This window comes from Juglans regia, chromosome 5 (genome assembly GCF_001411555.2).
Source record: "Juglans regia cultivar Chandler chromosome 5, Walnut 2.0, whole genome shotgun sequence".
In the NCBI taxonomy this organism is placed as follows: Eukaryota; Viridiplantae; Streptophyta; class Magnoliopsida; order Fagales; family Juglandaceae; genus Juglans; species Juglans regia.
Genome location: NC_049905.1, coordinates 10,005,803 through 10,033,778, shown reverse-complemented (window position 1 = coordinate 10,033,778; position 27,976 = coordinate 10,005,803). Strand labels below are relative to the sequence as shown.

Here is a 27,976-nt window from a genome sequence, read left to right as displayed (position 1 = left end):
AATTTATTTTATTTTATTTTTCTTAAATTAATTTATTTCTTCTACTTTTGATTTATATATTGCATATTTAATATTAAGAGAAAAAATATATATATATATAGTATGAGAATGATTAGTAAAATTTTTCAAAACACAAAACATATAAAATTTGAAAAAAAAAACAGGAACCGACTTGCCTGTTTGGTTGTCTTCCTTTTTCCATCTCCAGATCTTCAAACCATAAAACCGCACTGCTCATCACTCTTGGTCTCCGTCTCGTGAGATCGGTGTTTGAGTTTCCAACTCCCTAGTGGTGTACAAATACGTTCCGGGATTTGGTAAGTATCTGCAATAGCATAAAGGTCAGGCTCCAACTTTTCACTCCGTCGCTCTCTTCTCCCACTTCAGATTAGCATTACATCGTTCACTTGAGATCCGAGCAAATAGCAGAATCCGTTTCTTTTTCGCTATTCTGTATTCCTAACATATATTTTTTGTCCGATTAAGATTATGAGTGATATTAAAACATTCCTTTTGGTTTAAGCTGTGATAGGCCACACGCTATTCCTTTTTTTTTTTTAATTTTTATAGTATGTTTCTTATTCGTAGAAATTGCAAGAACTATCCTTGCTCGGGCAGAAATTCAACCAGTCCGATATTTTCTAGAAACCGATCTAACCATTTTAGGCCACATTCAAGAAACTTCTCTAATTATGCGATTCCCAGTAACCTAACCTTGAAGCATATACACCTTTTGAATCAGACCCAAGTTGGCCCACATGCCAGAGTAGCTTCAAATGGAATTCTATGCCTACATGCGCGCGTTTCCTTGAATTTAGGGTACTCCACTAAAACCCCATCGAGATCTTTTAGAAGGAGAGAGTGTAAGAGAGCAAAATCTAATGCTGAAGCCCCTCTCAATGAGGCACAATTTCAGCATGCGGTTTCCAAACTTCCCCCGAGGTTCACTGCCGAAGAGCTTTGCAATGTCATAACCTTCCAACGAGATCCTAAAGTGTGCCTGGAGTTGTACAATTGGGCGTCACAACAGCGTAGGTTTAGACATGAAGTTTGCACTTATCACACTACAATAAAGAAGCTTGGTGCGGCAAGAATGTACCAAGAAATGGATGATGTTGTAAACCAAGTGCTTGCTCTTCCATATGTTGGTTCAGAGGCTCTTTACAATACCATCATCTATTTTTTCACAGAGGCACGGAAGCTGACTCGAGCAGTCAATATATTTAATCACATGAGGAATAGCAAAAATTTGGATTGCAGGCCTTCGGTTAGAACCTATAATCTTCTTTTTGCGGCATTCTTGAGTCGGGGAAATAATTCTTATATAAACCACATGTATATGGAGACTATTAGATGCTTGTTTAGGCAGATGGTAAATGATGGGATTGAACCTGACATTTTTTCTATGAATTCCATGATAAAGGGTTATGTGCTTTCTCTTCATGTTAATGATGCTCTAAGGATATTTCATCAGATGGGTCCTGTGTATAAATGTTTGCCCAACTCATTTTCCTATGATTATTTGATCCATGGGTTATGCGTTCAAGGCCGAACAAATAATGCAAAACAGTTGTGTGATGAAATGAAGGGAAAAGGGTTTCTTCCAAGTAATAAATCATACAATTCGCTCGTTAATGCTTTGGCTCTTGGTGGAGAGGTTGACGAGGCAGTGAGGTACCTACGGGAGATGAGTGAAAGGCAGAGGTCAGTTGATTTCATTACTTACCGGACTGTCTTGGATGAGATCTGCAGACGAGGAAGGGTCGGAGAGGCCATGAGGTTGTTGAAGGAGTTTCAAGAAAAAGACCTTGTGGATGGGGATACTTGCAAGAAGCTTCAACATGTGCTCGAAGATGACTTTGGAAATTCAATTGGCAAAAATCAGTTCAGGTACTGAGCACCGGTTATCTTTAATGGTTATAAATGATCTATATCTACTTTGGATTGAGAGTTGATTGGAACTTCTTTGTAGTTATCATAGAACGAGTGTGCTCTATATGCTGTTTTTGAGAGGTTGTGTGGGTAAGCTGCTGGAACAGAGCTTTGTCAAATCTCCTTTTGCATAAGTTCTTATTAGGTCGTCAGAAATAGTTGCAGCAAGTTCTTGTGACTATTGAAACTTAATGAAGCAACATTATTTCATTTTTTATAACCTAGATTCTTAACAAAACATGTTTGAACTTGTGTTTGTGTAAGAGTTTTTTTATTGTGGGTTTAGTTTGCTGTTTCATCATGTATACATAACCAAATATGTCTGCCAGCAACTTAGGACTTGATCAAAGAATAAAATTGAAAATCTAAAAAAAAAACTTAAGGAGTTTGTCCAAATTTTTAAAGTTGATCATATTAATTTTTTGTTCCTTCTCATTTTCATTTGTTTTAAGGTTGAATATGTATCATGTTGCTTCTGCTAACTCTTATGTAGATGGATGCCACAACCCCAAAATTTTCCAAGGTGAGGTATGATTGAAATAGTCAAGGAAGTCTCATCCTATTTGAAGAGGATTAGTACAACCCTGAGAAGATCCCCTTGGTCCCCCCCTCCCCCCCATCTCTGCTTTTGAGGTTGACAACATGGTTGAGAGGTCAACCAAAGCTTGACTGGTACAAGGGTCCCAACCTTCTTGTGGCTCTTGATATGAGTCACATGATCCAAGAGCCTTAGACAAGCCCCGTCTATCTCCACTTTAGAATGTCTACAAGATGTTGGCATTGGAACTGTCCCTATTCGATGTGTGGAGACTGGTATCCTCTAGCCTAGAATGAATGTGACCATTGGCCCCAATGGGCTGACAACTGAAGTTAGGTAAGTGGAGATGCTCCATGAGGCTCTGACGCCCTTCCTCGTGACATCATTGGCTTCAATGTGAACTCGAAATTTACATCCCTGGGCATCATCATGAACAACCTTGGTCAGATAGGTGATGGGTTATGCTCCAGTGCTCAACAGTCACACCTCTCACATTGCTGTGATGTTTGCTGAGCTCTCAACTAAGATTGACAGCCTCTCTCTGGGTACCCACCACTTGGTTGTTTTGCTGCAAGGGAAATGCGTCAGAACTTGGCTTTTGTTGTCATCAAGAGTGGTTGAGAAGAAAGGATCCTTCAGGTGCAAAGTTCCCAAGTCCGCAGCAAAGTTGGAAATTGAAATGTGCTTCTCAGATCTATAATACTTAGACTTGTTTTGTCTATACCTTTGATTCTACTCTTTTGCAATTTTGGTTTCGTCATTTTGGTAGTTTTGAGGCAGCTTTAAGTTTTTATCACAGTTCTCTAGCATTGATTTTGAGGATGAAGGGGGTTATTGAAACTTGAGCAGTTAGATGTCTTCTGGGTGCTAAACCTCCATCTCGCAATTCAAAGTGCTCTTGCTTTCTATTGTATTTGTTGGTTTTCTTGGCTCTTAGTTTAGTTGTTGCATGTTTCACTTCCATAATTCATTGGTGATTGGTGGGTGTTTTCTATATTTCCTTGTTTTCTCTACAGCACTGGTGGGAGAATGGCAATATTTGTTCTGATTGTAACTTTCTTTTTAACTAAATCACATATGAAACTATTTAAAATTTGTCGGATTAACAAGTGTGATTGAAGGCAACAAAATCCAAAACAAAGAACAACATTGCTCAGTAGAAATTGTTTTGACATCAGGCACGGGGAATGGGGACTTGCCTCACAGTGAAGGACTTATTTGGATCGTTGACAAGCAAAAGATGGACGTAATGCCTAGTATTCTTCTATCATCCTCATGGGGTTTACACCTTTTTTTGTTTAATTATGTTCAGAGACTGAAACTGAAATGGTTCTGCTCTACTTTATCCTCCCACCCTTCCCTTCTCCAGTGAGCCTAATATGCCTCGAAGTTAGTTTTGATTACTGGAAACCATTAAGACCCAATTGATAGTGAAGTCGGAGGAGATAGTTTTAAATGAAAGTTGAATAAAATATTATTATTATTTTAAATTATTTATTATATTTTATAAAAGAATTTGACAAAATTGTAATGATAAGATGAAATTAAATGAAACTGTTTCTATATCCAAACAGAGCCTACAACCGTATCACTCTTTTCTGAAACAACTAGAACAAACTTTGTAAGCGATAACCAAATTAAATTCCATATGCAGATAACTAAATCTTGGAAATATGGTAATTTCGATTGACAAAAACCATTTGATGCCGTAATTATAAATGTACATAGCAAAAATTTACCAAGAACAAGTTAAAATGAGATTCAAAGTTCATCAATACAAACTAATTCTCTTTGCCCTCAATACTAATTCTAAGTTGGTTGTCTTCCAGATTAGACAAATTCTGATCAAAAGTACAAAAATGGGGTAATGTTTTTCTTTAAAAAAACTGCTAGAACCCACAAAATGATCACTGAGCTGGAGAGCCCATAAACGTCCACTGCTGTAAAGAGCAAATGGCCCTTCTTGTCCATGTAGGAATACCCCACACTGCACCACAACAAAGTATTTAAATGTCAAACCATTCCAAGTGATAATTGGAAAATAAATCGCTGGAGTGACAGCTAGAGATTTTGTTTATCAAGAATAATTTCATCCTCAAAATTTTACTAGGGATTCCAAGCCCTTTTTTGTATGGTACAGCAAAGAAAAGTTAATGAAGTTCCTACCTTAAACATCACTACAATTCTTTATCACTGCCAAACTGTGCTTTCGTTGCTGCCTTCTCAGCTTCTTCTAAAACGAAATTTTTCAGTGATTCGACGTTCCTCGGTCCTGATAATTATTACAGTACACAAATGAAAGTCAGACATCACTGTTGCAGGAATCCCTTTCAATGAAAAACTCAAATTAATAATCAGCCTAGAATTTACTATGTAGCGCTAAATGACTTCACTTGGCTCAAGTTATAACTCAAACAAGTACTGTAAGTAACACAGAAGAAGATTATGTCTGCTGGGCTTCAACATAAGAATTCAACTCGTTTCATTGTGGAACGATGATGCCCCCGGGGGGGGGGGAATGAACGACAATATGATTACAATAAATTGGGAAATAGAAACTTGGAAGCTTGAACCTCTACATCCCATTACAGTAGTCTAATACAATAAATTGCTACAATATGTTGCTATAACATTCAGAAGCTGTTTAGAAAATCATTTCCAGTCTAATGATAATGAGCCAGAAGATGGCCAAGGCCTCACAGAAATTTTGCTTCCATGAGGATGGGGTGATATGTGAAATCAAGCATTCAACTCCCATGAGTGCGTCATCATTTGCCAAAGCTAGAAATGAAAATTGCCATATAAAAAATCTGGAAGCCTAAACCTATTTCTGGAACCCAAAGTAGTTTGCTAGATCCAAGCGACAGATCATTAAAATGGTCAAACAAAAGCTCTGCGCTGAATGACAGCCAGGAAATATTCATCACATTTTCAGCATTGCTGCTAACACAACTTTCACTATGACCTATATCATCATCATTACCACCACCTTTTCGTTAATAACTCTAGATAGCAATGTTGCCATATCACAGGTATTATAACAGCCCCCTGTCCTTTATAGTCGTCAAGAGCCACTGCAGCTATATCCATCAATACCATCACTAATTCACTATCCACTTCAAAGTATCATGAATTTTACTTGGAATATTACATCATCATTAGTTGCAGTCATCATATCAAAATCATTATCACAACACTTTCTGTACAGCATCATATCATTTAGATTAGCACTAAAATCATGCATTGTTTTCATAAAATGAAATTACCAGCACCATTATTCTGACCCTCATATCTTATGATGTCCCAGCATCATTTGTTTTGGTTATCATGTTAGTTGATATAAAACTATCGTTTAACTAACATAGGATCTTAGAAACAAGTATAGTATTATATTCTGATTTGGAATGGAGGCAGAGTCACACTAGCTCATCAAAATTGGGTATAACAGCCCAAAGAAGCCACATCTAGGCCCAAACTCCAAAAGACTTACCAATATTACAATTTTTTTTTTAGAAGTACTTATCAATATTACAAATTGAGCCCCTTACAAGGCAAGAACTTCTCATTTCCAAGCAACGTGGGATCTCCATTCACCACCTTCCTATACTTAATCCGGGGTATTACAATCTTCCCCCTTGCATCGTCATTAGGCCATCCCATCATATGTGACATGGCTCAAGTCCTACACTTTTGGTTATAATTGGTTTCGATACCATTTGTAATGACTCAATGAAGGCCCAAGTCACATCTAGGCTCATACTCCAAAATGACTTGTCAATGTTACAATTGGAGCCCTTGAAATCATTATAAAGGGCAAGAACTTCTGCTTCCAAAGCAGTGTGGGATCCCATTCACCATTTTAGAGAATTAGCATTAGATTATGCAAATGCAAATATAAAATTTGCATAATATGATATGATTTTGCGTTTGGCTATTCCACTCAAAACTTAATTCCACATTGGATTATCTATCTATTAGTCAAAATAATAATAAAATATTATAAATTTAATAATATTTTTTTTCAATTTTTTTTGTTCTATTAATTTTTTTTCTAAATTAAGACCTACAAGAAAATATTAATGTTATACAATATGAGACTTGGAGTATACAACCATTCATGATACAAACATTAATTGGAAAATTAATACAATCATTCATTATACAACAATTAATGCTCTTAATGCTATAGGGAAAAAATTGGATTTAACAATTACTGCTATTAATGCAACAGGGAAAATAAAGGGGAAAAAAAAAAGGACAGATAAACACAAGTGCTGTTGGAGAGGAAGAACACGTGGGAAGAAATTGAAAAAAAAAACGAGAGTTCTGTAGAAGCCAAAACTAAGGGAAGAGAGAGAGCATGCAAGGAAAAAAATATTTTTTATTCCCTTTGGTCATGCTATAATGACTATCAAATGACCCAAAGAACTAATATACTGTAGCAAAAAGTCATCCATTTTTCCATTTGCATAATCCAATGCAACACATTTTGGGACTCTATTAGCCAAACCCTACATTGGATTTGCATTTGCATAATCCAATAAGAGTGCTTTTACTATACTAAATCAGGGTAACATTGGGGCTATGAATTGCCACTTCAACATATTGACAGGTTTAATCATTATCAATGCTTGGAGGTTGCTCAAGATTAGCCTTGGTGAATTTTGAATTATTTTTTTTTTATAGGTAATCAAGAAGTTTTATTCATAAAAGTAGGCAAAGCCCAAGTATGCAGGGAGTATATATGAGAAGTAAATAACTAGAGTTTACAATAGAAAGAAGAAAATCATGGACATTTAAGCCCATTACAAACAATAGCCCCCGCCCATGAGAACAATGATTTAAAAAAGAAAACTTTCGGCTCCTCCATTGTTCTCTCACAATCTTCCAAACTTCTATTATTTTCTCCCGCCCGATACACCAACACATACATATAGAAACCATTTTCCAGATTGATGCCACTTGTGAGTTACCCCTGAGGCCTCTCCAGCTTGCTAGGAAATTCACCAATCTAAGAGACATGACCCATGCAAGTCCAATTCTCGCAAAAAAATCATCCCACATGGTCCTGGCCACCTTGTAGTGTAAAAGCAGATCTACTCATTCACCATTCTTCTTACACATACAATATCAGTCCAACACCATTACCCAATGTTTCCTTAAATTATTTGTGGTGAGAATATTGTCCAATGATGTTGTCCATATAAAAGAAGCTGCCTTCGAAGGATGTTGTCCATACACATGTCCAATGATGTTGTCCATACACTCTTCCATGGGAACACGATTGTACCAGGGCTATTAAAACTGGGTGGAGTGATCTGACAGTGACTCTTACCTTTCTTGGAGGAGCTCCAGTTCATCTTATCTATGGTACCCTCGGTCATGTGTATGAAATACAGTGCCGTATAAAACTCGGTGAGGATGGGGAGGCTTGGGGAGGAACTTCGTGCACTTGTCTCCCTCCTTAAGCCAGAATGCCCTTGATTTTTGTCTCCAAGAGATCTCTACCATCAATGTTACTCTTTCGAGTTCTGTGACTACCTGACTCTTGCGACTTCTCTCTGATTCAGAGAGAGTTCTTGCCTCCTCCTCGCCCACTAAACCCTGTAACTCCTCTAAAAGAGAGCTCCTTTGTTGAATCACTTTGCTAAAAACTTATTCATTCCATTGCATAAATTCATGTTTCAATGCTTTTAGCTTTCTTGCCATTATGAAGCTTGGAGAGCCTTATAAACAGTAAAAAGACAAACATTGCCTGACCTTGTCTACCAAACCGTCAGATTTAAGCCACATATTTTCAAATTTAAAATACCATCTACAATCTCGGATGCCTCCACAGTCTAAGATGATAGGGAAATGATCAAAACATAACCTCGGTAATCTTCTTTGAATTATTCCGTCAAATGTAACTCCCAATCCAAAGTTAACAAAAACCTATCAATCCTCAACCAAGATGGGAGTTCACGGTTGTTGGACTAAGTAAACATAACTCCAGTTAATGGAATATCCATAACCTCCTGTTCTGAAATAAAGTAAAAAAAATTCCCTCATGGCAGGAGTGATGTGAGACCCACCCGACCTTTAACTCGAGAAGTGAGTTACACTGAAGTCGCCCCCCTATGCAGCTTGGTAACTCCCACCAACTAAGAAGTCCTAGCAATTTTTCCCACAATGGCCTCTTTGAATCAATGTTAGGGCCATAAGCTCCAGCAAATGCCCATTGGAAACCGTCTTCTAAATTCATAAAAGAACAAGCCACAATGAAATCACCCACACCTTCTTCTACCATTTCCACCACCCTTTTATCGAACATAATTAGGAAGACACCAAATGCTCCTTTGGAAGGCAAGTACGACCACCCAACATGTTTCCCTCTCCACAAACTTCAGACTAGTCTTCTTTTAATGAATTCCAACTTAGTCTCCTGTTGGCAAATAATATCCCCCTTCAATAGGCAACGTAAATTTCTGATTTGGAGCCGTTTTTTATGCACATTCAACCCCCTTACATTCCATGATATTATTTTTGGCTCCATATAGCAACCATCTTTACTAGGGGTGACAATTCATATTAGCGAGTCGCGTTCGTGTTGAGTCTAGTCATTGGATATTTGACTATATGGCTCAACCTGAACCCAACCCGTTAAGCTAAACGTGTCAGATCTTTAAACTCTAACACGAACCATTTAAATAACGGGTCATGTCGTGTCACCTGTTTTGACCCATTTAATAATTAATTAGAAATTAATCAACACAGCATGACTCATTTCAACCCGTTTCATGTAAATGGGTTGAACTAATCCGCATAACTCATTTGACCTGATTAACATAATTTCACATAAAAATTAAAATATGTATTTATTAGTAGCCACAATATCTAGACTACCCACTAATAAAAAATATCAATATTTTCATATTTTAATTTATAATAAAATCAATATTACAATTTCAATATTAACAAATATGAGTATAGGTTCAAAATTATAATCTCAACAATAAAAACATAAGCATATTGAAAAATACCAATATTACAATTCAACCATAATAAAATTGTGATTGCGAGTAAAATCTAAACGGGTCATAATGGGTTGGTTTCGTGTTAAGCAGGTTAACCCATTAATGACCTGTTTATAAATCGTATCTTAACGGATCAACCCATTAACATCAAACCCAAACCCACTAATTTCATATCGTGTTCATGTTTATATTGGGTTCATACATCGTATCATATATTGTCACCCCCAATCTTTACCCTCCTCTTGGGACGCCCCCAGTTAGAGCTCTTCTCCCCACCATCATCATTCATGGCCCACGTAAGCCTCTTGAGTTCTCTTTTTTTACCCAAATTAAAGGAGGAATCAGGTTTGGATTGTGCATACCCAGTCTCTATTGCTTAAGTAATGCCATGAATTCATCTTCAAAACCATCACATGTAACCCCAATACAGTGTTTTATCTCCAAAGCTTTCTGAATTACCCAATCTGATACAATGGGATGAAAGGAGTTTAGAGGAATGGGTTCTTCCACCTCAACAATAGATTTGCCCCTCCCTGTATTCTCCCTCTCTCCAGCCACCATCTTTGGCAACTGTTGTATCTCCCCTCCACTGTTAGACTCAAATAAAACCAGTGACCCTTCCATGTCTTCCCCATCATCTTTGGCAGCTGTCATGCTCTCAAAATCAATAGGCAACTGTATTTCGGCTACAAAGTCTTTCCCTGGCATCGAAAAAGTCAACTGCACGGCACAGAGATCGTTTGTTGGCATAGAGGTTGTTCGTCAGCACAGTGATCACCAACGGGAGTTTCTGTGGAGTCCCGTTGTGCTCCAAATCTCCCAATGACTGCCGCCCTCTCATCTACCAGGCGCTAAAACAACATCTCGATCTTCGATGCAGGGGACGTCACCTTTGCTGTAGTGGTAAAGGAAGGCAGCCCAGAAGATATCGGCACTTGGGTCTGTGCCACCCCACAAGACAATGGCTCTCCCGATGATGCACAGTCCAAAGCCAACAACATAGGCTGCTTAGTAGACACCGGCTCTATGTTTTCCGAGCAAGTGTTGCCGGAAACAGTCCCAAGTGTAGCCAGCGCAAAGATCTGAGTCTCCCTGGACCAATGTAATGGCGTCACATCAGGCCTAGCGGTGGATGTAGAACCCTTTTTAAAGGAAGGGCCCAATCCATTTCAATTTCCACTTCATTCTGGGTGAGCGAGTTGGGCCTATCCGGCCCAATCCAATCTTGGCCTTTCCTTTGTTGGGCCTGAGAGGACGTTGGCTTGCCCATGGCCCAAGCCCAAGCCCAAGCCCAAGCCCATGTCCATGTCCACTTTATTGATGAGAGCTTCCACCGCCTTCTTCAAAACACCAATCTCTTCTTTCACGAAAAGTCATCCCGAACAAGATCCCATGCATCCCACTTTCGCACCGACAGGCACAAGACAGACCTCCACTCCCTTTTTCCAGTACCTCACATCGACCAACCATCTTTGCATTATTGGTACATTCTACTGCTATGCCTCTTGTTCTGTCCATTTCGTTTTGCTGTAACGCCAAGGAGTGGCCCATACCACTGGGCATTGCCACCCTTTTCCCTGTGTCACCCAACGCGGCCTTGGCATATGACTTAACCTACCTCCCCATTGCCTTTCCCTTGTCTATCACTGGAGCCTTGTATGCCAAAATAGGCATGGACAAAGCAAGCTTCATCTCCGTGGAAAACTCTTCCAACCCTCTCCTTTTGTACCTCTCGAGATCAGTGGTCTGCAACTTCCAAGTAATGCCCAAAAGCGTTAGCATGCCTACGAGCAAGTAGAAGCTTGGTCTCGTCGCGATAGTGAGCACTCTTCCACCAAATTCACCAGCCAATGAGCACTAGCAAGGCTGAGCACCATCTCCTTGACCTTCCTACTCCTATCAGTGATACGAAAATGGCTTCCTCCATCCAACGATAGAACAAACACCTTTGTTTCTATCAATAAGTGTTTTAGGAAGCCCATGCTTGCCAAGGAACAATTGAATAATTATAAAATGGCTAAAAGAAAATTAGTTCCGGCGAAGATTACAGGAACAGTTCTCCCATCGTAAAAGTGTACGGAGAGGAAAAGTGTTGTTGAAGGTATTTTAACCCTTACTCCTTTGAATTTTAAATTATACAAGGCCAAGCAATTTAATTATTCTATAGATTCTAGAATACAACATATCTTAACAAAGTAAATCTTAAATTGTAACACCTCAAGGGAGGCTCAAGCCACATCTAAACCATACTCCAAAAGGACTAGTTACTAGTATAATTGGAGCCCCATTGAAATCATTATAAAGAGAAAAAACTTCTCATTCCCAAGAAATGTGAGATCTCATACACCATCTATGCTCATTACTCAATATGGGGTATCACAACCTCCCCTTTAAATTATTGACGTCCACATTAGGCCCTTCCATCATATGTGGCATGGCTTAAGTCCTACACTTCTAATTGGATAGACTCTGATACTATTGGTAACGCCCCAAGGGAGATCCAAGACTCATATAGGCCATACACCAAAACAACCAGTCAATGGTACAATTGGATCCCAATTGGCATCATTATAAAGAGTAAGAACTTATTCCTCCCATGCAATGTAAGATCTCATACATCACCTATACTCATTACTCAGTATGGAGTATCACATAAGCCCACCAAGGTTTTTTTTTTCCCAGACAACTGGGGTTAGGGAATTTTGAGCCCCTAGATGTTCCACATAGGGAATTTTGAGCCCCTAGATGTCCCATAGGGTCCCATACCTAACCTAGAGTTATTTTTTTGTTCCTTTGAATGCACGTCTTACCATAAACATTGATTACGGTGCAAAATAAATGATTTACATATTCTGGCTCAGTATCAGCATTGATTATTGTTGCCTACTCAAAGCTGCAACTTAAAGTTAATGCTAAGCTTCAAAATTCTCCCCTTAGAGAGTCAAGCATACAGTGGACTAGTTGAGTGATCAGACATTTTTACTTTTCATCTCTCTTTAACAAAGGAAAAACTATTTCAAGTTAAAGAAAAGAATTAATGTGGTAATATCTGTTGCAGGCAATGAATATAGAAACACTTCAGGGGAGTGAGAATCAGTAAAAAATTCACCCTGAATACAAAACTCAATACATGGGCAGTATCACATGAAATGCACTCGTCTTTGGAAGTGAACCTGGTGCTCAGAAGTTCGTGTATCTTGTCTATAACAACTAATAGATGTATTTATAGCTACATCATTTATATCGAAAGGAACTATGCAAAAACTTTACACCTGATGACACAAGCAATACAAAAGTACAAAGAATACAAGATTCACAGAATTATCACCTGAAAATATATAAAAAGAATTTCCTTTGATCTCTTTCCACCCAAACAATCTCCAATTAAGTATACAGTTCCAAGAGAAATAAACTGCCAAGTTTGGCAATTCGTTTTCCAGAGCAACATGGGGATTTGATGCAAGGTCACTCAATTTGCACACTAAAATAGCAAATATCTTTTAAGTTCAGGACGACCAAACTGGGGATGACTAGAAACAAAGCACATAATTAAGATTTTGAATGACAGAGGTAAAAGGCATAAATATGTTGGCATTCCCGCATGCATGCACACACATCCTTTTGCCACAGGTATATGATTATGTGATGTTTGTGCTGCATTTCCTTCAGAATTTTCATGATCTTATGATCAACCACCTGTTATTCAGGTCCTTTACCTTGATCAATGTCTCCAAGTATGCCATAGCCCCAACTTCACAACTAACTAGATGGAAATTTGAACTACTAGACAGCTCAAAAATATCAGCAGTGTAGAAGACAGTTCCTATGTCTCATATGGTGTATGTGGAAAGAAATAGATGATAGAAATTTTGAGGATCGTAAACATAGAATAGAGGAGCCCAATACTTCCTTCTTCAACACTCTCCAGGACAACCTCCATAGACTTCAATGGGCTTACTCTCCATGATGTTCTTGTATCCTTTTCTATTTCTAGCTTGATGACTTTATTGTGCACTCCTAGTTGTACTCAGAGTGCGTCTTTAGCATTTCTAAATGATTATTTAGTATAGAAAAAACCCATTGGACAATATGTAAAACCAAGGGGTGGAAAATGTGTTGGTTCTTCGAGAGGCCCAAGAATTATGGCTGATATATGAAGATTTTTAAATGTAATTTCAAGCGAATCGATTTGAAGCTTGAATATAAATCAGGAACAACCAAAAAGTTTCTGATTGAATGTTTAAATGCATTGCTTCTTGAGTACGAATCTCAAAGGCACTTGAATAGCATTATCAACGAATATCAACAAGCATTACAATAGAGATCAACAGAACGAAAACACCCTTTTCTTCGCGTAGAAAGAGATAAAATGTGAAAGTTACCTTGATATTTGATAACTTCTTCTCCTTCATAAAAGACCTTAAATGTAGGATACGAATGAATATCGGCTTTGTCACACACTGGTTTACTCACACCGCAATCAACCTCTCCAATCTCTATTTCGTCCTCTCCTTCCATCACCTTCCCAAGGTCCTCCCACAATGTCCCCAAGTTCTTACTGAAATCCAGTTCTTAATTATTACTTACAAAACATTACAAAATAAAAAAAGGAAATTCAATATATGAAGTCTATCTTATTCAAACAATGAAATATATTCTTGGGGGCATATTTCCGTAGTTACCAATGTTTACACCACGGAACACAGAATTTCACAAACCACGCCGTGTCTTTCTCCTTCACCTAAACGAAACAAACAATGATTATTGGTCTTAAGATAGTGATTTTGCAAATCACCAAGAGAACAAAATATAAATCTTTCGTATATTCTTCAATTGATAGGTAAAATAAAACGAAATGGCACACTAAACTCTAGATCTTGGATCGGACAGCTGCAAAAAGTGTTTAATCGTGAGGAACCGATCGAGGATCTCAGTGATGATTTGATCAGTAACATTAATAGTAAATGATAATCTTGAAAGGGGTAAAAAGATAGGTTCTTTTCCCGGTGGGGTGCTCTTACCTTGTCGGAGAAAGTGTCTGCAGTTAGGGTTATGACTTCAGCTCTGCTATGAATTGTTAGACGGAGGAGAAGGAGAAATGAGAGAAGAACGAGAGAACGAGAGTTTGGTTTCATCGCTGATGATTCTGATCAGACTCTGATGAGTGTTTCCTTTCCTTGTCCGGGAAACAAACTCTATCAGCGACGCCCCCGCCGGTTTGGTTTGTTCTATTTGTATGTTTTTGTATTCTTTCTCCCTCTTTTAAAACCTGCATAATATATTTTTTCAAAATTAAATTTACATCTCAAATTACAACTTTTTTTTAAGAAAAAAAATTTATACCGTACTTTTATGATTTGCTTCCTCAACTCATCTCAGTTTATCATTATAATTTTTTTAAATTTTAATATAAAATATAATAAACAATTCAACTTTTTTAAATCTCAAAATAATAATAATATTAAAAAATAATATTCTAACAATATTTTATCATTTCAACTCAACTCAGTTCAATATCCAAACACAACGTTATAAAATCTAATAATTTTTAAATTAAAACAAAAAATAATATTTGATACAGTTATATGATGTGCAATTCTTGCACACTTTTATTTTAGAAAAATAAGATCCACCATTAAGATCTTATTTTTTGTGGAGAAATAATATTTGCAGTTATAGAGTCTGTTAGTGTACCGTAGATTCTTTTTGAAAAAATGAGTAAATATGATATCTACGTAAAAAAAATTAATTTTTTAATAATAAACTCCACTATTTTTTAAAATTAATATGCAGTACTTGTACAATCATGATTATATTTAACATTATTCACTTTTATGTGAGTTTTGAATTTATCTATTTTTTTTAAAGAAGATTTGCATACGGTAAAAAATGAACAAATCATTTCTCAAAAATAAAATACAATCAGATACTATGGACTTAGAGGTGACTCATGGTACATGAACAGAGTTTTTCACGAAATATGCACTGATCCTACAATTTTTAATGAGGTACAAAAAGAATTGCATGTTTCATGGAAAACTCTCTATGTTGATCTACAAACAGAACCGCTTTGGAGCGGTACCTTCTGTTTATGTGGAGAAACCAGACTCAAATAAGAAATTGTTACCTCATTAATATAGTAAAATCTTACATGAGAACCACCCCATCAGAATTTTCTCCAAAAATCTCTAAACATTTTTTTTCTCAGCATTTCACCTCACCTAGCCACACGTTCCCACACCCATCCAACTGTTGCCGCCATCAAATGCTGCCACCAGCACGATGTAGCCACCAACTCGACGCAGCCACCAGCCTGACTCAGTCAGCCACCAAACACCTTCCCTGTATAGCATGTTATTTCTTTACTGAATACTTACATTACAGTTCATTGGTTCCCTTATCACAAACAATACAAAATCCACCTAGATTAACAATAAACTTCTATCTCAAATCCCATATCAATCCACCCATTTCAAGCAATAATTCATACCAAATTTATTGGAAAAACGTATCACACCTATCTCAAATCCTATCTCAGTCCAAATCGATGCTAGATAAACATTATATGGAAAAAAAAATCCAATGCAATACGTAACACTCTTGGACTGGCTGGTGTCGATGGGTATTTGATGAGAGAGAGAGAGAGAGAGAGAGATGAGCTCTTTAGTGTGATTGGGAGAGACATAAGAGAAAGAGGGAGAGTTGACCTCTGTGTGATATGTTTTCTAAGAGAGAGAGATGAGCTTTGGTGCCCACTCTTGGGCTTAGTTTCGTCGATGGGTTCTACGAGAGAGACAGACGAGCATGAGGGAGAGAACAGCTTCAGAGTTTTCGAAGGGAGAGACACAAGACAAAGACGAGGTTCGGTGCGGTGTGTTTATTAAGAGAGAGAGATGAGGTTCGATGCGGTGCACGACCATTCCTTCAACAATGGGTGGGCTACGTGGCTTTATTATATTGGAGCCTATTCTCAAGCCTACTTCAGATGTACCGACCAGAAGGTTTTCTCATCTACAAATTCAGCAAATAACTTGATTACATAGTGCGCAATTCATTTCTTAACCTTAGCGTGCATGAGACAAATTCTCCTTATCTAATAATTAATAAAAAAAAATTATCTTAAAAGTATCTATTTATTTAGATTGTATTTGGATAGTAAAGTGATCTCAAATATTCTGTGAATAGTAGTGAAAAATTAATAAAAAAGTAATAGAACATTGAATAAAAGTGAATAGTAGGTGAAAATTAATAATAAAATAAGAGTAATGCTACATGCATGCAGTACTCGTAAAATGCGTAAGCGTTGTGTAGTCGTTTTGAAAAATAATAGAGTTCACTATTAAAAAATTAATTTTTTTTCATGTGGGTTTCGTATTTATTCATTTTTTTCAAAGTGATTGTGCGGCGTTTACACACTCACAACTGTAACTATCTTTTCTCATAAAATAATGAATATTTCACTATCCAAACTAGCCCTTAATCGTTTGGATGCATGACTAATCACCACAAATTATGTTATCCATAATCCCAACTTTAAGAACAAAAAGCTTAATTAAGAATTCTACCACTAACATATTTTTTAGAAATAGAATAGAACATGTATTAAAAAGATTATTAACTTTCAACTTTCACACCACCTCATATTAATTTTGTGGGGGAAAAAAACAATGAAAGCTCACTTATCTCATAAGCTTATATTGAGAAAACGATGTATATTTAAGAGTAATATTACGTATAATCATAAAATTTACAAGCGTTACGCAATCATTTTAAAAAAGAGTGAAGTCTATTATTAAAAATTTAATTTTTTTAATATAAATCTCATATTTATTTATTTTTTAAATAAATTATACGACTCTTGCATATTTATTATTGTAAATATCATTTATGTTTCTCTCATCATAAAAAGCTTTCAATTTGAAAGTAGACAAGGAATTCTCTCAAGGGTAAATACCACCTGGCGCGCATAATTATGCATCGAGACTTTTAGGATAATAATATATGAAAATGACAAGAGAGATTAGAGTTATAAAAAATTGCAATGAAATTCACTTGTTCAGCTAGAGGATGATCTACCTACATCAACGGTGCAAATGCAATGAAATTATTAATTCACTTGTTTAGAAATGAGAGGATCTGGCTACATCAACAATGCTCAGCCCTACATTTTACCATATAAAAGTTTATAATTTTACCTTCTCTTTTCGTTTTTTTTTTTTTTTTTTTTTTACAATTCTCTCGTAGAATTCACACTGATCATTAAGAGGCAAGTAAATTAACCAAATTAGAAAAGAAAAAACACATCAAGTCTTATCTTATTCACAGCTATTGAAGTGGATGATCATGAACAAACTATATATGACAATTATATAGCTAAAATAACAGCTTAAATTATCTCTCTTTCTAATCAAAACCCATAATCATTTCAGTCCCGAAGCTCTTAATGACCTTCGGCACTTCCTCAAACATCCTCTCCTTCTCCTTCTCCTTCTCCTTCTCCTTCTCTCCTGTTTTCTTGCGCTTCATCTTCTCGTTCGGTGGCGCTGCCTTCGGCGAAGGCAAGATAACAGCCTCTTCCTGAGCATAAACAAAGCGCTGCAACTTATCCTCGCTTACACCGAACGCAGCCGCCAGCTCAGGGCCTAGCATGGTCCGGAGAATTGAGCTTGCACCCACCAAGAACTGCGGCCGGTTCGTGCGCGCTGATGTCGTGAATCCAAAGAACTCGAGCGGTCCAGTTCTGGATGCAATCTGGCAGAACGGGAAATACTTCGGCACCCAAAACACGTCTCCTTCGCTTATCTTAGCATTCATTGCCGAGGTTCCGTTTGGATACACAATTTGTATCGTCCCAGATCCGCTCAACACAATCCCATACTCCGTTGCCGTCGGATTCACATGCGGCGCCATCATCGATCCCTGCCAAGAAAACGCACATCAACATGTTTTCTTGAATCATTCATGAATATATATATATATATATATATATATATGAATCTGAAATAATAGACTACCGCAGTGAGATTGACGAGAAAAACGCTAATGCCGGAGTGTTTGAGAGGGGTATAATCAGATTCATCAAGGGCAACGCTCCATCCGTAGTTGTTTCTGAAGTCGGGGCGTCTTTTGTAGAGGTTGTAAGAGTCCGGGGTTCTTCGAGTTCTCTTATCGCCCCTCTTGCTGGGTTCCTTTCCCAACACAGAATTCAAGAGCTTCCTCCATGACCAAGTAATTTGCTGCTGCTGCTCTTCTTCTTCTTCTTCATCATCATCACGAGGTTCATGGAAATCCACCAGTTTCTTGAGGTGCTGCAGTCTGTCTCGCTCTTTCATTTGCAAGAACTTGGACCACACGCTTGGCGAATGAGACTCCGGCACGTACACGATGGGACCCTCTCTCTGCCTGCTCAAGATATCTTGTACTTCTGAGAATGAAACCTGTAATGGACGTTATGTTAAGAGGAAGGTTTTAGTATGCCGCTAGGGAATGTTTTTGGTGGGTTATTTGTTGAATCTGATGGCTAATAAAGAAGTGTGTAAATTGCTCACGTTAAATGCATTTGAAAGCGTTTCACGTTCAAATCCAGCTAGTACAGATGTTGGATATTTTCCTCCACCAATGAAGAAAGACTGCAAAAGTGAAAAACAATGTAATATCAGATCCGATCAATGAACCACTTGCTGTCTTGTCACCAAGCATTTCCGGACATTTGCCCTACTTTTGATCATGTCATATGTTTTCAAGATAGATCTCATCCGACCAAGTTCCCACGTCCAATGGATCCAGTTTCAAACACAAAGCCAAACCTAGCTGGCTCATGTTAGAATTGCATGACTAATTTCCTTCACCCTGTAGCTGAACTATCCATATATACTTTGAGCTTCTCAAGGAGTATGGAAACAGCAAAACCTAAAACCTCGGATTTTCTTTCTTGTTTTGCCAAGTGAACTCTATTTATTATACCTGGAAAGTACCGATGCCCAAGCTCTCAGAAGGGTCGATGCTGCAAATAATGTGAAGCCTCTGGCCCTCTGCTGTGTTCACCAAATAGAATGCTGAGCCGGCCGGAATCCGGTACAAATCACCCGTCTTCAATCGCCTCTCCCCCAGTTCATCTTTGTATATCAATCCAATTTTTGCTTCACCTGCAACCAATTACGCAAACAAATCAATCATCACATGATTATATATCGCATACACCATCAAGATATAATGTTTGTTCAGCATTTTGAAAGTGTGCAAAACACTAATCAAGTGGAAATTGTAAGCACAAAAAACAGAGAGAAGGGACGTAGCAAAACACATGCAACTGTCTTTTTCAACAGTCTGTCAAATATATAGAGTTAGATTAGACGGTTCCGGGTCAGGAAAAAGTGAGAAAAATATTATGATCAGCACCTCTCCGGATGAAGATCATCAAACTGGAGTCGAGATACTGAGGGATGAATAAGGTTTGTGGCTCCATGGTGATGAATCCAATATGCAAAGGCCTATCCCAAATCTTTCCCCCAAGGCTCTTTATCACCCTCATCTCCCCTGCCTCGGTCCTCATCACAGACTTTGAATCTTGCAACAAGAACCGGTCATCTGTCTCCTCTTCTCCCTCTTCTCTTTCACTCCTCCTCTGTTCCCTCTCTTTCCTCTCTTCCTTCTCCCGACCAAAGTCTTCTTCTTCAGCAAAACTTACAGCCATTGCCTTTGCCATTCCATAGCACAGTACAAGGACTAGCATCAAAAGGGTTGCTCTGTTTCCCATTTTTGCCTTCATCTTTCACACAAAAGAAGAGTACTTTCTCTATGGAGTTTCTGTTGCTAGGCCAGATGGGGTTTAAGAAGAGAGGCGGGAGAGAATTGAGGAGAACGCGTGTCGTGCATGCAGAGTTTGTGTGTTTGCTGGCGTGTTTTGGTTCAGACACAATTTTGAGATCCGGCAAGAAAGTATCATCCGACCAGAATTTCGCTTCAACATCCTAAAATTAAACCATACATTTTTTCTTATAAATAAATACAAAATGAGTCCAAAATATACTGTTTTTTAGAGAAGAACGTGTGTCGTGCATGCAGAGTTGTGTTTGCTGGCGGGCTTTGGTTTAGACACAGTTGGGATCCGGCGAGAAGTATCCGATCAAAGTTCTTGCTCAATTCTTTGTAAGAGCAATGCTAGTCTTCTTGGTTGGAAGCATGTAGCCTTTTTGGGGGCTTCCGTCCCCTACAAAATATCCATAAAAGCTTTTTGTTTTTGGAAAAAAAAAAAAAAAAATAGACCTCTAGGTACTTCTATAAGATAAGAAAAAAATTACTATGCCTCTAAATAGTTATCGCTCCATTTTATCGTTAAGTGATTTTTTTAATTTAATGATAAAGAAAGTGATTTTAAGTATATTAGTGTATTTTTTTATTATTTTTAAAAAATATTTAAATATATTAAAAATTTTTGAATAAAAAAATAAAGAAAAAGTTATAAAAATAACTAGCGGTAACAATAAGCGCTGATACTCAAGCGGTAGAGTAGCACCGTTGATAAGATAAACTTCAATAAAAATTAATTTTTCCCCTCAAATTTAATTTTCTTTTTATAGTTTTGTCCCCAACGTTCACATCCTAATACAACACTTCCTAGTCTTGATCATGTGTGATTAAAAGATAGAAAACAATTTATTTATAAAAAAACAAAATTTTTTTATTCTGTAATAGGCTTAATTATAACATTAAAAGTTTGTGTTTCATTTGATCTCATTATTACAATTTTTATAAATTTTCACACAAAATATAATAAATAATTTAACTTTTTCAAATCTCAATTCAATTTTTTCAAATCTCAAAACAATAATAATATTAAAAAATAATATTCTAACAATATTTTATTCAACTTTCAACATTCATCTAAAACTATTTCATCTCATTTCACTATCCAAACAAATCCTAATAACTTGGTTTCAGTCATTTTAGGAAAGTAAAGTAACATGAGCATTTTAAGGAGATATTTACTTCTTCTAATCTCACAAAGGAGGATATTGATAGTTGTATCAGTGTCATTGAGCCAAGGATGTCTGTATGAATGAAAAGTTGCTTAGGGAGTTTACTAAAGAAGATATTTATGTAACATTGCAGTTGATGGGTCCCCTAAAATCCCCAGGACCTAGGGGTGGGCAGCAGGGCCCCGACCCCAGTTACCTCGCCCCTGTCCGCCCCGCCCCGCATGGAACACCCCATGCAAGGGGGGGCGGATTGACCCTGACGGGCCTCCGCCCCCCGCTCCACAGTCCCTCATTTTTTAATATAAAAAATTATAATTTTTAATATTTATATAAATATATTGTATATAGACAATTTGTTAAAAACTTGAATTTAACTTCAAGTTAATAAATTGTCTTGACCTCCTAGGCCAACCATTATATAGGAGGCCAAGGCATTACAGTAAGTCCCACATTACTTAACTATCACTATTGTATTGCCTTGACGTCCTATATAATAGTTGGCCTAGAAGGCTAAGGCAATCCAAAATATAACTCTAATCAGTTTATATTTTTTTTAAATGTATAAATTTCAATTTATACTTTAAATTATATTATAATTTGGGTCTAAAAAATATTTTTTAGACTAAAACAATTTTTATACAGTGGATTGAGCGGGGGGCGGGGCAGGATATGAAACCCTGCCACCCGCATGGTGCGGGGCAGGAGGCGGGGAGGGGGTGCCCCCGCCCCGCACCATGCTGGTAGCACCCTTACCAGGACCTGATGGTTTTAGAGCTCATTTCTACCAATCCTATTGGGGCATAGTAGGAGAAGAGGTATGTAATGTTGTTTTAAGTATTTTAAATGGGGTGTTTTTGGATTCTTGTATTAATTTTACATATATAGCCTTAATTCCTAAGGTTAATTCTCCTGCTACTGTTAGTGAGTTTAGACCTAGTAGTCTATGTAATGTTCTTTACAAACTTATATCCAAAGTTCTAGCTAACAGGTTAAAAAAGGTATTGAATTACATCATCTCAAACAACCAAAGTCCTTTCATCCCTAGGCGCCTCATTACAGATAATATAATGATAGCCTATGAGACTTTGCACACTATGAAGACAAGATAAAGAGGAGAATCAACAAGCATGTCTCTAAAGTTAGATACGACAAAAGCTTATGATAGAATTGAATGAAGTTTTCTTGAAGCAGTGATGAGGAAGCTAGGGTTTGAAAAGAGATGAATTAGATTAATCATGGAATGTGTAACCATAGTTACATATTCTGTGATTATGAATGTGCAGCTTGGAGAGATTATTAAACCTACTAGAGGTTTAAGACAAGTGGATCTCATCTCCTCTTACCTTTTTGTTTTAAGTGCAGAAGGGTTGAGTGCTCTTATAAACTCAACTGAAACAGGTGGAAAAACAAGAGGGGTTGCTGTTTCAAGAGGGGGGATAAGGGTAAATCCCTGTTATTTGCAAATGATTCATCTTTGGAAGGGAAAATCTGTTAAAATGGGCTAATACTCAAGAACTACTTCACAAATATGAGAAAGTTTCAGGATAGTTTTTAAACAAGAACAAGACTACTATCTATTTTAGTTCCAACACTGGAATGGCAGTAAGAAGACATTAGTCAGGCAGCAAGGGTTAGGTAATGTGGGTCTTATGAAAAATATTTAGGACTACAACTTATGGTGGGTAGATCAAAATATAATGCTTTTAGACATTTGAAAGAGAAGATATGGGGGAGAGTTCATAGTTGGAAGACCACATTTTTAGCACAAGAAGGGAAAGAAGTGTTGTTTAAAGCTGTGATTCAAGCTATGCCAACTTTTTCAATGAGCCTTTTCAAGTTGCCAAGGAAGTTGTGCATGGAAATCACTTCGATTATGTCTAAGTTCTAGTGGGGCCACAAGCAGAATATGAGCAAAATACAGTGGAGGAGCTAGGTTAGAATGGGGGAATCAAAAGAATGGGGCTGGGTTTTAGAGATGTGGAGTCTTTTAATAAGGCTATGCTTACAAAACAGTGTTGGAGATTACTTAAGCAGCCTCATTTTTTGGTATCTAAAGTAATGAGGGATAAATATTTAAGCATGGTGATTTGTTGAATGCAAGAATAGGAATAACCCTTCTTTTATATGGAAGAGTTTGTTGTCTGCAGTGGACTTGCTCAAAGCTGGTTTGTTGTGGAGAGTTGGTAAGAGGGATAAGATAAAGGTTTGGAAAGATGGGTGGCTACCTGTCCCAATTTCATATCAGGTGCAATCTCCATTAAAACATATGGATGAAGAAGCTACTGTTAGTGAGCGAGTAAGGGATAAGTGAATGGAAGACTCAAGTAATTGCTGATACATTTAGTAATGCTGGGGTTGAGATAATCATGAGTACTCCTCTGAGCATATTGAGAATTGAAGACCAACTAATATGGATACATAGTAGGGATGAGAAGTTCTCTGTTAAGAGTGCTTACCATTTAGGGCAGTCAAGGAGGAGAATGGCACGAGGGGAGACATTTGATTCTACTAACATGTCAGAAGGCTGGAAACAAATCTGGAGTCTGAATGTCGAAGGGAAAGTCAAGATGTTCCTATGGAAGCTAGGACAAGAAATACTACCTACTAAGTTGAATTTGTTTAAGAAGAAGCTTGCAGTGGATGGCTTATGCCCAGTATGTGGAAGGGAGGATGAGCCTTCTGTACATATTGTAAGGAGTTGTCTTGCTGCATCAGACATTTGGTCTGAAATTGGCAATCTAGTGCAGAAATGGGTGTGTTCTGAAGTTGGTTTCATGAACTTATGGAAGAGGCTAAATCAGCAGTTATGTCTAGAGGATATAGCTTTAGTGGCATAGGTTATGAGATTAATTTGGTTGAGAAGGAATTCATTGTTTTTTGAAGACAGGTTTGATCATCCAAGAGACTTAATGCTGAAGGCAAAGCAAGTTCAACAGGAATTTGTTGAAGAAAATCAACTAGTCTTAATTATAAGGCAAATTGGGATGTGACAATGGATAAGCAAACAAAAAAGGTTGGTATGGGGATTATAGTCAGAAACAGTGAGGGCGAGAGTATGGCAGTACTATGCTCGAGCTTAAATTGTGTGGTAGAACTAGTTATTGCAGAAGCTTTGGCCCTAAGGAGAGCTTTGGAGTTCTGTGTTGATTGTCACAAGTTATATTTGAAGGGATTGTCAAGCAATGTGAGGAATGTTAATAGTATTGATGATATTGATACTAGCTATGGAAGTGTGATAAAAGATTTTAGAGGTATGCTAATTGATAGGCTAAACTCGAGGGTCTATTTTACCTACAGAGAATCCCAAAATGTGGCACGTATGCTAGCAAAGTTAGCCCTCTCTTTTCGAGAGGATAAAGTTTGGATTGAGGAAGTACCTGCACAAGTAGAGAACTATGTCACGAACGAAAAGCTTTGTAATGATTTTGAGGTTATTGAATAAATAACAAAATTAGATCTTGTTTTTTTTTTTTTAAAAAAAAACTTCTAACTACTTCCATAAATTTTCGTTTAATTTTTTAATAGGTGCATCCGATGTGTCAATCAATTAAAAATTGGCACGTGAAATAAAATGTCACGTCAGAAATTCTACGAAAAAACATAATTAAAATACATTGTACAATTTATATATAAATGATTTTAAAAACCAAAAAAGTTTAGGAATACCTAAATATGTATAGAAAATAGGAAAACACAAAACCTCAAAAAGTAAAATATCATAAAAAATTAATTATTTTTTTAAAAATCGCCGCAACAAGTAAAAACATTTAAAAAAATAGTAACAGAAAAATGTTAACAATAGAAAATAAAAAACCCAAAAAATGAAAAAAGAAATTAGGGGACGCGTGACCATGATTGTGGAAGAGACATCCTTCTACCGTTGCTGAAGTAAGAGAAATTTTATATAGAAGTTTTACATCATATATTTTTATCTAATTAATATATTATTTGTCATTTTTGTTATTTTTATCTTAGCGCTTAAATATGTATATTTAAATGAAAAGATAAAAATAACAAATCACTTATTGATTAGATGAATGTGTATGATGTACCGCTTTCTTATAGCATTTATCCTAAAGTAATATCTAGGTTGCGGGAAAGAGGTTGCCCCCTCTCTTTCAAGCTAGGAAGGGGTTGGTTGGGGGTCCCCTATGGGTGGTGCCGCTTCGCCTGGCTCTCCACAGCTAGGGGACCTTTCCCCATTTTTTGATCATTTTGTTGATTTTTTTTAATTTTTCTTTTTCAAGATATTTTTAAATTTATATATATATATATTAAAATATTAATTATTTAAGCTTCAATGATTCCACTTTCCCTTTTTTCAAGGTTATTCATGATTTTTGCGAATTTCAAAAAATCCTGTTTTTATGATTATTATTATTTTCTCTAAGCAAGTTTAGCATTTTATAGATAAAACTAAACGATTACAGGATACAAATTTAAGTAGGGTGGAAATCTCCTACAGTCATTTCAAAACTAACAGATACATCACATAAAAATAAGAAAAAAAAGAGATCTAGAGCCAAGTAATTGGCTCCCCCCGTGTCCCACTAGGGAACGCCACTTGAAGCAATTTTTGTATAGTCTGTTTTACGACTAAAAGCCGCAATAAATGGGGTTGTGCTGCATCTTGATGGTTTGGACTGACTGGAAAAGACTGTCACACCCACTTTCACTTGATTCTTAGTTTGGAAAAGTAAGAACATAAGATAGTAGTTTGAAACAAAGTTGAGTCACCGGCGAAGGACCAACACAAGCTATGGCGGCGCGTGATCTGTTAGAGTGGAATGGAGGGTCGGATCCGAAGGATCCTAAGCCTCTAATGTTAGGGGAGCCGCGCATGTCCAGATAAGCAACTTCAGAATATGGTGGCGCGTGGTTGGTGGGAGGGTGCCAGAAAGAAGGAGATCGGCTTGTTGCGGCACTATGGAGAAAAATCTAAGACAAAACACACAAAGAGTAGATAAAATAGGAAAGAAAATTAAGCTACTACGGGTGGCCAGTGGAGCAACTTCTCCTCCCAATTAATGGACTGGAATCTTGATAACGACAAAAGGTATTTTCACCTGGCTAGAGAAAAAAGATTATGATTATTTTACTTTTATAGGTTATGTACTTTGCTATTTTTGTACTTTTTAAGCTTTTTGGGTACTTTTAGGTTATTTTTTTTCCTCAAATTTCTCTTAGTATCTCACTTGTGCTATTCTAAAATCATGTTTTCATATCGATAATTTTTTAGGTATTTTTTTAAAACTTTTTTAATACAACTGTTTATATATACATGTATATATACACAGAGATTCTACATGTTAGCTTTTAATTTGCCGAAGAAATTAAAGTTTTTTATTTTATAGAATTTCTTACGTGGCATGATTTTAAATTCTTCAATCAAAGTATTCAATTATTTCTTAATTCTTTTTCTATACCATTAAATAAGAAAAACATCATATTCTATCTTTTAATTTTTCTATCCTTCATATTGAATAAAAATATAAAAGAAGTGAATACATCATATTGAGTTCTATCGGGAGTGGCAAATCGTGTTTTTGAGTAGTGTTCGTATCGTGTCAAATCATGAATATTCGATTATATAAGTCAATCTAAACTTAACTCATTAAGCTAAATATATTAAACTTTCAAACCCTAACCCAAATTGTTTTGATAACGGGTCGTATCGTGCACCTGTTTAATAATTAATTAGAAATATGTTAAAACGGCACGACTCATTTAAACCTGTTTGTTTCATGTAAATGAGTTGAACTAAAATGCATAACTCATTTAACCTAATTTAAAATAATTTCACATAAAATTTAAAATCTATATTTATTAATAATCACAATATCTTAAAAAATATATCAATATTTTTCAAATTTTAACATATATTAAAACCAATATTACAAACTATACAATGAAAAATATGAGCATATGTCTAAAATTACAATCATAATAATAAAAATAATAAAAACATAAGCATACTGAGAAATACCAATATTATAACTTAACAATAATAAAATTTTAATTTTGAAATAAATTCTAAACGGATCAAAACGGGTTGATTTCATGTTAAGCATGTTGACCTGTTATTGATCCGTTTATAAATCGTGTATTAACAAGTCAACTCATTTTTATCTGAATCCGTTAGCATCAAACTCAAATATACTAATTTTATATTATGTTTGTATTGAATTCACGGGTGGTGACACCTATTGCCACCTCTTATATCATTTTATACAAGAAAAAGAAATCATTTCTAAAAAATAATCTAAAAGAGATAAATACATTTCAATATGTTAGAATCCATTAAAGTCGAACTAAAATTAATTAGAATCAGTTTGAATTAACTGATTGAACTAGTTTGGTGAGTGATTAAAAATTTAAAACAATTGGTCGTGCTTTGGGGTGTAAATCAGTCCGATCTGATCTAGAGGTGATGGATTGAAATTTTTGGTCCATCATTTTTCCCGTATCGGATTAGACCGAATATCCATAGGAATTGGACCGGACCGGTAACT

At 36.6% G+C, this 27,976-nt stretch overlaps 3 protein-coding genes and 1 pseudogene across 3 annotated transcripts; 2 read left to right on the top strand and 2 right to left on the bottom strand.

Moving 5' to 3' along the window:
- Positions 1 to 127: 127 nt before the first annotated feature.
- On the top strand, positions 128 to 3,376 carry LOC109009330 (pentatricopeptide repeat-containing protein At2g27800, mitochondrial). The gene is made up of 2 exons (XM_018989777.2): positions 128 to 1,890; positions 2,426 to 3,376. The coding sequence occupies exons 1-2, from the start codon at positions 572 to 574 to the stop codon at positions 2,457 to 2,459; spliced, it is 1,353 nt and encodes a 450-aa protein (XP_018845322.1). The 5' UTR covers positions 128 to 571; the 3' UTR covers positions 2,460 to 3,376.
- LOC109015958 lies at positions 2,763 to 3,383 on the top strand (annotated as a pseudogene).
- A 759-nt stretch (positions 3,384 to 4,142) lies between these two features.
- On the bottom strand, positions 4,143 to 14,750 carry LOC109009332 (protein disulfide isomerase-like 5-1). Its single transcript, XM_035690463.1, has 5 exons — positions 14,508 to 14,750; positions 14,169 to 14,227; positions 13,869 to 14,044; positions 4,637 to 4,742; positions 4,143 to 4,457 (listed from the first exon to the last, which is right to left on the bottom strand). Exons 1-4 carry the CDS (start codon positions 14,619 to 14,621, stop codon positions 4,648 to 4,650), a joined length of 444 nt encoding a protein of 147 aa, XP_035546356.1. The 5' UTR covers positions 14,622 to 14,750; the 3' UTR covers positions 4,143 to 4,457; positions 4,637 to 4,647.
- A 3,020-nt stretch (positions 14,751 to 17,770) lies between these two features.
- On the bottom strand, positions 17,771 to 20,458 carry LOC109009328 (vicilin-like seed storage protein At2g28490). Its single transcript, XM_035690421.1, has 5 exons — positions 19,885 to 20,458; positions 19,450 to 19,631; positions 19,035 to 19,115; positions 18,501 to 18,923; positions 17,771 to 18,405 (listed from the first exon to the last, which is right to left on the bottom strand). The coding sequence occupies exons 1-5, from the start codon at positions 20,252 to 20,254 to the stop codon at positions 17,890 to 17,892; spliced, it is 1,572 nt and encodes a 523-aa protein (XP_035546314.1). The 5' UTR covers positions 20,255 to 20,458; the 3' UTR covers positions 17,771 to 17,889.
- Between the last annotated feature and the right edge of the window lie 7,518 nt (positions 20,459 to 27,976).

Coding starts and splice junctions, on each gene's coding strand:
- LOC109009330 (XM_018989777.2), top strand. CDS start 572: ATGTTTCTTATTCGTAGAAATTGCAAGAACTATCCTTGCTCGGGCAGA. Junction 1,891..2,425: donor ATTGGCAAAAATCAGTTCAG/GTACTGAGCACC, acceptor ACTCTTATGTAG/ATGGATGCCACAACCCCAAA.
- LOC109009332 (XM_035690463.1), bottom strand. CDS start 14,621: ATGAAACCAAACTCTCGTTCTCTCGTTCTTCTCTCATTTCTCCTTCTC. Junction 14,228..14,507: donor CAGACACTTTCTCCGACAAG/GTAAGAGCACCC, acceptor TGTTTCGTTTAG/GTGAAGGAGAAAGACACGGC. Junction 14,045..14,168: donor GTTCCGTGGTGTAAACATTG/GTAACTACGGAA, acceptor ACTGGATTTCAG/TAAGAACTTGGGGACATTGT.
- LOC109009328 (XM_035690421.1), bottom strand. CDS start 20,254: ATGAAGGCAAAAATGGGAAACAGAGCAACCCTTTTGATGCTAGTCCTT. Junction 19,116..19,449: donor TGGGCATCGGTACTTTCCAG/GTATAATAAATA, acceptor TCACTTTTGCAG/TCTTTCTTCATTGGTGGAGG. Junction 18,924..19,034: donor CGCTTTCAAATGCATTTAAC/GTGAGCAATTTA, acceptor CGTCCATTACAG/GTTTCATTCTCAGAAGTACA.